This window comes from Oryx dammah, unplaced genomic scaffold (genome assembly GCF_014754425.2).
Source record: "Oryx dammah isolate SB20612 unplaced genomic scaffold, SCBI_Odam_1.1 HiC_scaffold_8, whole genome shotgun sequence".
NCBI lineage: Eukaryota > Metazoa > Chordata > Mammalia > Artiodactyla > Bovidae > Oryx > Oryx dammah.
In genome coordinates this window covers 54,527,497-54,538,281 of record NW_024070192.1, presented here as the reverse complement: position 1 = coordinate 54,538,281, position 10,785 = coordinate 54,527,497, and the positions used below count along the sequence as shown (strand labels likewise).

Below are 10,785 nucleotides of genomic sequence, written 5' to 3'. Positions count from 1 at the left end.
GCCTGCAGCAGCCCTGCGTGTGGACGTGGCCACAGACGTCCAGGCCACAAGAATTCGGTGTCCTTCTGCATGCCTTCAGGAGAGCCGATTTCCATCTTAATTCTAGGAACTCTATGAGTGTATTCATGCCTGCCCCTGAGCGCCGAGGAGACACGGTTTTCTCTGTCTCCAGGGAGTTTTCGTCCAGCCTCCGACACCCCCCACCCCTCCCCCCACCATCCCTCCCCCCACCTTCTCCAGGCTGGAAGATAATCCCCCGATTTGATTGGTTTTTCAAATGGGATGAGAAATGTAAACAAAGTCCTCTCTGCGGTCTTTTCAGCTGCAAAGTGGCGTTGCTATGTTTTGGAGATGATAGTAAAAGAAGGACATTTTTTTTTCTTTCAGTTAATGAATTGGCTGACATTATGATGTCAGAAGCACTGGAGCCAAAGGTGTTTTGCTAAAGGGAGTCTCCCCACAGCCCCCCCTCCAGACGACACAGCACCCCCAGAGCCCATAGCACTTGGGACTGTTCACGCTGTTTACACACCCAGCTCCCCTGACTGCCTCTTTGTGGGAACTTGTTTACATGAATTTATTTTGGGAAAATTCCATTAGACGGGACCAGGATTTCTTCACAAATCATTGCCTCTCACTTGTGTCTTGATCAGATCTGGGCAGGCCACTCTCTTTGGAGCCCTGACTCCCTGAGCTTCTATTCGTGGGTGGGAGGGCTGCGAGAGGGGGAAGGGGAGGCTGGGGAGAGAACATAAAAGATAACTAAGTGGTCCGCGGGGATGGGCTTAGGAAAGAGAGGTCTGTCTGGCAGGATCCGAAGCAACAGGACTGGAAGAACAGGGGGTCCCCACTGGCTTGGGGCCTGCAGACGCACAAAGACAGTTTTTCAGAGAGTAGACATACACGGATTTGCGCACCTCAGCGCCCTGTGCTAAGATGCTAGAGCACACAAACGTATGACGCTTCCTGACTTCAAGAAAGCCCGAATCTGAAGGAAGAAGGAGCAACTGGAAGAAGCAATGCAAAGGAGCTGGGGTCTTGGGTCCTTGTCCCATCCGGCAACCACTGAGCACGTCGATCCCCCAGTGAAATCACGCCTGCTCTTCTGTTGAAGAAGAATTCCAAGTACCAGATGCACCCACTTTGTTTCCATTGGTTTGACCTTACGTTGGCTCACAACGTATTCAGGCCACACGGCTGCCTCCTCAGTGCCAGAGTAACCCTTCCTTGTTCCCTGAAGAAAGACTTACTGGGTCCCTACTAGATGCAAGGCCTCAGGGATTCAGAGATGCTGAGATACCGTCTTTGCTCTGCAGAAGCTCAGCCTGGGCCCTCGTGGAGAGGGGAAGGGAATGAGGACCACAGAGAAGACACCACGTGGACATGTGCCCTCGGGTAAGGGAAGCTGGCTGCGGTTCCTGGTATCCTCCAAGGAGGGTTGGAAGGAAGGGGCCAGTTCTGGTAGTAACTCAGCACCACTTGTGGGTGAAGGCACCCGAGACCACCATCTGCCCAGCAACCAGACAGACTTCTGACCTTGAAGACTGGTGAGGCTCATGGTCACGAAGCTCACAAAACAACCCTGGGCAGGTCTGCCTCCCATGGGCTTCCTCGTCTCTAAGAGGAAGGGGCTGCACTGTTGAGTTCTGCACCGGTGCTAGCCACGGAAACCTCTGGAAACAAAATCTCAAGCAGTACTAATGGCTCATACTTACTGAGCACTCACGACATACCAGGTACAGTTCTAAGTGTTCGACATGAATGAGTTCACTCAGTTCTCACAGTACCCCTATAAGCTCGGTACTAGAACAGCAACCCACTCCAGTGTCCTCGCCTGGAGAATCCCAGGGACAACGGAGCCGAGTGGGCTGCTGTCTGTGGGGTCGCACAGAGTCGGACACGACTGAAGTGACTTTGCAGCAGCAGCAGCAGCAGAGAAAGCAAATCTACCAAATATGGAGTGATTTGCTTGAAGATCCAACATATGAACCGTATATGTACACAAAGGTACAGTGCCTTTTGTGGATGACAGGGTAGGTGTCCCTGGTCCCTGCAGACCTGACTGTAGATTCTCAGGGTCAGAAATAAAAAGACTCTCCTTTGCTGGGACTTCCCTGGCTCTCCAGTGTATAAGAATCCGCCTTGTAATGCACGGGATGCGGGTTCGAGCCTTGGTCAGTCGGGGAACTAAGATCCCACATGACACAGGGCAACTAAGTCTGTGTGCTGCAACTACTGAGCTCATGCCACGACTGGACAGAAGCCCACCAGCCACAGTTAAAAGACTGCTTCTACAACAGAAGATCCCAAGGGCCACAGCTGAGACCTTATGCAGCCCCAAACAAGTTTTCGGGTTTTTTTTTTTTTTCTTTAAAAAAAAGACTCTTCTTTGCAGATGCTGACCCATCCCCCTCTAGGACCTTAAAAGCCGCCAGCAGGGTCCTATGAGTGGGGAGGCAGCGGGGCAGGGGAGAGGAAGCCTTCATTTCAGAGTCAAGAGCTCAGCTCACGTCCCAGCTCTGTCGCTCGCTGACTCAGCAAGTTACTTGAGCAAATTCCTTAAACTTTCCAGACCTTGCTTCCCTCACAGGGGTTGCATGCACACTAAATGAAAACACGGATTCAAAGCACCCACAGCAGCATCTGTAGTAGATAGTAAAAAAAAAAAAGGAGCAACTCTTGTTCTTATCCAGATGGGAGCAAGGGGCAGCAAAGGGAACGCAAGCCGGGCACCGTGGTGGGCTAATCCTCGAGCCCCAGCCTGGCTGTGTTTCAGGGATGGAGACCATCCGAGGGCTGACTTTAGTGGACTTTCCATTCTCCCACCACTCTCAGCACATTCCCACGCATACTGCAAGGGCTGCTGGATGAATGAGAATGACTTAGTGATGGACGGCTGAGAGACGGATGCACGGATGGAGAGATGTTCCAGAATGGTCGGTTCTCTATAAAAACCTCCACCATGCCCAAGTACACGTCTCATTTCAACACCTCAAGGAACATGCCAGCCCTTGCCGCCTCCCTACGCTCCCAAAACCTGTGGCTCACCTTGCCAGGTATCTCCCTGTGGCTTCTCTGCTCAGCCCCCTCCACAATCACGCATTGGTGTTCTATCTGGCAGTTTTCGACTCTGGCCTTGCCTCGGAACGGTATCTTTTGGAACCACCCTCAGCAGCCCGGGGGCCAACCCCATCCCAGTTCTCAGTTATCCCCTCCACAACCCTGGTCTGTGCACAGAGCTTTCAAGTTGTTGGGGAGGAGGTAATATGCAGGCATTCATTCCCTGGAGCCCCAGTCCCTGGAGACCTGGGCTGGAACAGTGGCTCCTGTGTATCTGGGCATTCCGTGGCCTGACTCCAGCCATGCACTGAGGTTGTTTCATGCACAGCCTTAAGCTCTGTGCTCTGCCCACTGAGGGACTGGGAGCAGGCCCAGCCTGAGGCTCTGTCGCCCTCCCTTGGCAGTGGCGAACGGTGAAGAGAGAGCTCAACCTCCAGCAGAATCCCTGGAGCCACAGCCCACTCGTTCTCCTGGGGGCCCGTAACAGCCCTCCAGCTGTAATCAATCCAGGAGCAGCTGGCTTCCCCACGGCCAGGGTTGCCAGCCCAGCACACAGATGCACCACCGACACCATCATAGCTCCTGCCCTCACCATCACCAGTCCCAGAAAAGTACCCAGTACTTGGAGCATCTTGCCCTTCCCCTTGCAGGTGCAGTGCTACCGAGAAAACCTCCGGTCCAGGTTCTGGGGGATCCTGGGTGTCCCCTTCCTAGTTTCATACCTCGTGGAGAAGGTCAAAAGGTAGGGATGACTCCTCTCCCAAGCCCGGGGAGGAGACGAGGCCATCTTGAGGACGCGGGGTGTCAGTCAACTTCTGTGTTCTTTTTACATCCAAAGCCTCAATTTCAGGAAGAAATGGCCCACGTTTCAGCAGGGTTCCTGGTGGTAGGATGCTAATTAGCAACTCCAAGTTCAGTAGGAGAGGACCAGCTCTCCACCTGCCTGAGGGTCAAGTCATTCGGACTGACGCTGAGCTGGCTGGGGAGGGCAGTTTGGGAGCAGCTGGGTCTCCCCACAGAGCGTGTGGGGAGCACATCCAGAGGCTGGTGGGTCTGTCATGTGTGGCTCACTTCACCCTTCAGACACTGGCCTCTTTTGCCCAGAGCTTCACGTGGGGAACCCACGAGCCCTCGCAGTACGGCCTCCTCATGCAAACCACCTTTGGCTATTGGTTCCAGAAAAAAAAAAAAAAAAAAAAGCACTTTATGGGGCAGATTGTAGAGGTCCTGTTCTGGAATCATGTCCATCGAGTGTGGCCTGGAGCCCATCTCTGGGATAAGCACAGCAGGCCCCTTCTCCTGCAAAGACATCAACACCACGCCCTCCTCCTTCCTGGCAAGACCCTCCTCACCCATCTTAGAGAAGAACAAGTCGGGACTTCCCTGATGGTCCAGTGGTGAAGATTCTGCACGTCCACTGCAGGGGGTACAGGTTCGATCCCCAGTCAGGGAACTAAGATCCTGCAAGTGTCACGGAGCAGCCTTAAAAAACAAAAAAAAAAAAAAGGAAGAGCGAGGCATCCTGAAAGATGCATCAGGTACCTGAACAAGTCAGGCCAAAGGTTAGTTCCCAAAGAGACTGTTAGCTACTCAGGTCACCAGACAACTAAAACTTAAGGGGTGTTTTCCCTTTCCACCTTTCTGAAGAAGAGAAAGGTGCTAAGGAAAACAAAATCCACTACAGAAAATTGTCTCTAAACTCTAATCTCACTGCATATGCGATTACAGGATTACAGTGTGAGGAAAACACACAAACAGCCACCCCTGAGGGCGGACGGGAGGGTTCAAGTCTTGGAGAAAGTGCTCAGGAAATAACTGCAATAACCGTTTTCATTCGAATGAAGTTTATAATTACCGTGCTTCAAACATCATACAGATTAAAAGAGACCTTCTCAGGGCTCTGATTTATCCCTCAAAAGCAGGACCTGGTGCTGCAGAGACCTGGCCTGACATCCACAGGCCACTCAATGAGCTGTCACTCACAGCTGAGTGCAGAGTCCCTGACACGGAGCGCAGGAGGGCTCTTGTTTGTGGGTCTGCAGGCCCAGTCTCCTAAAGTGACGGGAGACGGGAAGATGCGGGGGTGGGGTCAGGAGATGCCAGGCTCTGGTGCGGGGGAGGGTGCCCACTCCCTTTCATGACTTCAGACCCTGCCCTGAGACAGGAGGGTGAGCTTTGCCCCAGGCCAGGGTCTTACTGAGAACAAGACTATTAGCAAAGCATCTGGGCCCCCCAGAGGAAGGAAGGCCAAGGAGAGGCCTTCAGCCTTGGGCCAGGATAAGACAGGGGTCACCAGGCCTCCACCACCTCCACCAAAGAGCCAGGTTCCTGGGTGCTGACAACATCCTCTTCTTGATCTGGGTGCTGGTGAAAAGGTTTTCAGATTCCTTGTTTAGCATTTATGCAGTTTTCTGCCTTTGATTAAGAGTTTATTTTTTAAAGTCACCAAAAACAAAATCAAATGTCCTCCCCCACAGTCTCTGGCTTTTTCACAGCCCTTTTTTACTGGGCAGAGCGGAGCACCCAGGCAGCTGTTGCTATAAATTGCCCAGTTTAATCCAAGTCAGTGAAAGATTGGGTCAGGCCAGGAATGGCCCCCAAGGGATATTTCACTCTTTCACCACAAAACTCAGAATCTGACCTTCATTTGCTCTTTCATTCACCTCACAAGCTTATGTTCACCACACATTTCCACTCAGCATCCTCTAAACTGGACATCTCACACCTACCCCGAAACCTGTCTGACCTCCTCTGAGTCACCATTTCCCCAGAGACAGACTCAAGAAGTGAGCTAAGGGCTCTAGTTCCCCTCAGCTGTTTGAGGTTTACAACAACTGATGCATTACACTGTAATTTCTGCCCTGGAAAAGTCGCCAGACTCCATCCCTTCCTTTCCCTGAGCTACACCTGCCTCTTCTGGCCCCCAAACCCTGACAACAGCCTCCTCCTTGTATCATGGCCTGCAGCCCCTACGCCTTCCAGATCAACCTCCCTGCACCCATCAGAGACAGTGCACACATTCATCACCAAAGGCTTTTGACGGCGCCCTACTGCCTCTGAGACAAGGCCACAACAAGCCCCAGCTTCGCCAGCCAGGCCCTCCATGACCCAGACCCGCCTCCCTGGCCCCGCTGCTTTCAGCCCACCGATGGCAGGGGTCCACTCTCCACTCCCCACGCTCACCCAGCGCGTTTTGACTTCCATGACTCCATTCACATGACCTTCTCAAACCCACATACTCTCCCCACTTCCCGACCCTTTGATGTCTCCCTCAGCCTCCAGGGCTCTGCTCAGAAGTGAACTCCTGAGAAGTCCGCCCCAACCCTCTGCTCAGATTTCAGAACCTCTTCACTCGGCAACTACTACATGCTGTCCAGACTTGACTACCATTCTGCCTCATTGCATTGGGACCATCATCAGAGAAACCAACCGGCTCTCCCTTTGGAATATTTCCAGAATCCGGGCATCCCCCTCCACCTCCAGGGCTGCACCTCATGCAAAGCATCACATCTCTTGCTGGGATTCTTGCCCCTAACTGTTCTTCCTGCTTCCATTCGGGCCTCCAATAAGATCTGTTGCTTACAGAGTGACACTCTGAATATGTCTCAGGCTACACTATGCTTTGGCTCAAAGTCTTCCTCAGAATGAAGTCTAAAGTCTCTATCACGGCCTGGAAGTTTCTGTGGGATAGGCCCAGCAACCTCTTTGCAAGGTCCTGATTTTTTTTTTCCCAAATATCTATAAATGTAAAAACCATGCTAACCTCGTGTGCTGCATATGAGATGGCAAGCCAGATCCGCCCATGGGCTGTAATGCACTTACCTCCAACTTCAAGGCTGAACCGGCATCCTTCCATCCAGGTGAAGATGGAAGAATGGGTTGAGGATAAGCATCAAAGTGACCCTGCAGCGTTAACAGCCTTTGAAAAGCCTTAAAAACACGTAAATTATGTAGTCTATTTAGAAATGGAAAGAAAGCTTAGTGTGACAGTCTGGACTGGGGTAGGGTCTGGACTGAAAGAGGAGAAGATCAAAGGGGTCAAATGAGGAAGGACTTTTCAAATTACAAACATCATAGATGCTTTGAATTGTGTAAAGACATGATCAGACCCTGATGCTGAGAAGGATTGAGGGCAGGAGGAGAAGGGGATGACAGAGGACGAGATGGTTGGATGGCATCACCGACTCAATGGACATGAGTTTGAACAAACTGCAGGAGATGGTCAAGGACAGGGAAGCCCAGAGTGCTGCAGCCCATGGGTGAAAAGAGTTGGACTGGACTCAGTGACTGAACAAGGACAATGATCAATCAGGCTTGCAGTTTAGGAACCGTCTCAGGAAGGGAGATGGACGATGGGCCGCCTGGCTGAAAGACAGAGGCTTTAGTGCAGGCAGGATCGTTCTGGATCCTGCTCACAAGCCTGCAAAAGCAACTGTTAAATATTCAGGCATTTTTGTAAGCCAGCAGCTGGACACATTCGTTATTTTTAAGTTAGATTTTATACATTTACAATGAAATAAATTACTTTTAAAACCAAGGTAGCCAGTACTCAAAACCGTATCACTTTATCATTATTTTAATGACGTTTTACTATTATCTTCGCTCTTGCGGTTATTTACGCCTTTGCATTTATAGGGAATGCTGCATAATGACGAGCTCCTGAGCATCGCTGCCCAGCTGTACCCTCAGGGGCCTGACGCAGGTAGCTTGAAAGTGGCTCTCTCTGTGGGAATACTTACACCCCAGAAATGGACCAAAGCTACAAATCAGGACGACCCGCCCCCCACGCCCCCAGCTGTTACACCTTAACCAGTACCCTGCCTGGCCTAGGGCGGCGATGGGCACCGGCGTTAGGAAGGAGGGGCAGGGCCGGGGCCGGGGGATGGCTGGGATGAAATCACCTCAACCAGGTAGCTCTAGAGCGATGAGGGAGAAGGAGAAGGAGGAGACGCTTCCAAACGCTTCCACATCAGAGAAGGGTCTCTTTATGAAGAGGCCGCGGGGGGAACCCAAGCCCCGGCTCCACACTCTCCCTAACGGCCGGGGCCCGCAGCCGCAGGGCGAGCGCGGTGCGGCGGGAGGAAGCGAGCGCTCGCCCGGGGTCCCCGAGGGGGTCGGCCCGGCCCCTGCGCCCGCGTTTCCATCGCACACGCAGCTGCGCGCAGGGCTGTTTGCGCGCCCGCGGCGCCCGGCCAGCGGCCCGGCGTGTATTTGTAAGCACACAGCCCCACAGACAGGTCTCACCGACATCATTTCGCACGGCCCCGCGGTGCCGGCGGCCTGCTTCCCGACCTCCCGTCGGGGGCGGCCGCCGGTAATCGGCGCTGATGGGAACCGCGCTCTCCCGGCCAGAGGCACGCAGCCCGCCGCCCACAGCCAGCGCCGGCCTCCCTCCCGGCCCGGGGGCCGGGCCTTCCTGGTAGAGCTCTGGGGAGAGGCGGCTGTAAACACGCCGCGGGCTGACCCGCGTATGGAAATGACTCGCGGTCGGGCCTGGCGCCCGGCCACAGGCCTGCGGCCTCGCTGCCGCCAAGTATCTTTAGCAGGAGCCTCGGCACCGCGGGGCCCCCCGCCCTGCCCGCTCACACCCCAGGGCCGGGCCTCACCCTCGAGCGCGCGAGGAGGGCCCGGCTCCGTCGCCCCCCGTGCCAGCTGACAGTGATCATGACTTCCGCTGCCTGGACGGGGCGCTTGTTCCCAGGCTCTCGCTGCATTCACACGGAAGCAGCGGAGAAAGGAAGGCTGCAGAGGGCAAGGTCAGCGGAGACATCGGGGGCTCTGGACACACCAGAGACTCACACCATCGGGCAGGAAGGGCCCCCGTGCACGGGAAGGAGAAGATAAAGCCAGGGGAAGTGATGGCAAGACTGAGAGAAGAGGGTCGTGGGCCTAGAGCGGAAATCCACAGGTGCAGTTACAGGGTGAAGGAGCCGTCGTGGGAGCAGAGGAGGCCTCCAGACTAGAGGCAAAGGGAGGAGGGGGTCCTGAAGACTGAGTCAGGCAGAGGCCCTCCAGGAGCCCTCAGAGGCTGCAGAGGCGACAGGCCCAGTTTCCCAAGGGCCCTGGAAGGCCTCCTTGAAGACACAGTCCAAACAGGACCACCCCGAGACGGTCTTTCAAGAATGCCAAGCCTTCATTTCTTCACCAAATTTCCAGGCCGCCCTTGGGCTGGGGTCTCGCGGCTGTGGGAAGGCGGCAGGTGAAGGAGACAGTGAAACTTCTCTTGGTCTCCATGACCGGTGGCCTCTGTTTTCTCTGAGACGCTGACATGGCCGGGGTTAACCCCTCGCTGAGACAGTGCTCAGGGCACGTGGCTGTCCGCAGATCTGTCCACTGAAACTCCTCTCTCTCTCCCTCTCCCTCTCCTGAGCACCTTCCTTCCCACTTTCTTCCCTCGCTGCCCCCTCCGTGTGCCCATTCTCTACAATTCCAGGAGGTGGATTGTTCTTTCTCGAGCTGAACCGCCCTCAGCCTCCCTGTAGGTTCCACCTTTGCTCCGTGTCTGCCCTCCAGGGCTGGGCAGGGTATGTAGATAAGAAAAGGACCATGCGGGTGACGCTGGGGCTGCCACAGGTGATGCAAATATTACTCAGCTCTTATCTTGCACTGAGAAATTTGCAGCCGTTCCTTCACATACGAGGATCGCAACCTCACAGAATAGGTTCTTTAACCATCTCCATTTCAGAGACTGTGAAACTGAGACTTGGAGGCATTCGGTAACTCGTTCCACATCTCACAGAAAATGGGTGGCAGAATTAGGATTTGATTCAGAATGCGATCCAAAAGCCAGTTCTTTTAACCACGGGGATGCATTGATTTTCTTTTTTTTCTCTGTCTTCAATTTGTGCATGCATGCTGTCAATTCAGTCATGTCTGACTCTTTGCAACCCCAGAGACTGCAGCCCGCCAGGCTCCTCCGTCCATGGGGATTCTCCAGGCAAGAATACTGGAGCGGGTTGTCATGCCCTCCTCCAGGGGATCTTCCCCACCCCGGGACTGAACCCAGGTATCGAGCATTGCAGCTGGCTTCTTTACCGCCTGATCCACCAGGGAAGCCCAAAAATACAGGAGTGGGTAGCCTATCCCTTCTTCAGGAGAACTTCCTGACCCAGGAATCAAACAGGGGCCTCCTGCATTGCAGGCAGATTCTTTACCAGCTGAGCCACCCAGGAAGCCTTCCCAGAGTCGAGTAGAAGCCTTTCCCCACGTGCTTATCAACCTCCTTGAAGATCATCGTATCCAGCTCCTTCCTTTTGAAAAAGAATGCATTAACCCTGCCTGTCGGGCTTCCACCTTTCAGAGACCTGAGAGATTCAAGCACAAAACAGAGATAACGGAATCAACTATGCAGACTATCTATTAGGTACCACGTCTGCCATCTCTGTGATGTCACTTGCAGCCGCCCATTTGGGGATCCGCCCTAAATCGACTTCCACCCCCCTCTTACTGCTCCTTCAACACGGCTCCCCTCATGCTGTGCAGTGGGTCCTCGCTGCCTCCTTCAGGTTAGACATGCCCTCTGTCCGCCACTCCCCTGCCTCCACCCACAATAAACCCAGCTCAGATGCAAGCCCAAACCCTGCCCATTGTCACCACAGTAAACAGCCTGGACACGAAGCCCACCTCCCTCACTCCCCAGAAGGTTAATAAATCAGATTCAGACGCCTATTGTTCTGGACACAGTCAGAATCAATTGCAGGATTTTAAATCTCTCAGCACAGAGCA

The 10,785-nt window shown here is 53.9% G+C and overlaps 1 protein-coding gene across 1 annotated transcript; it reads left to right on the top strand.

Moving 5' to 3' along the window:
- The first annotated feature begins 7,984 nt into the window (after positions 1–7,984).
- LOC120866687 (proline-rich protein HaeIII subfamily 1-like) lies at positions 7,985–8,716 on the top strand. The gene has a single exon (XM_040244476.1). It carries the CDS (start codon positions 7,985–7,987, stop codon positions 8,714–8,716), a length of 732 nt encoding a protein of 243 aa, XP_040100410.1.
- The last annotated feature ends 2,069 nt before the right edge of the window (positions 8,717–10,785 follow it).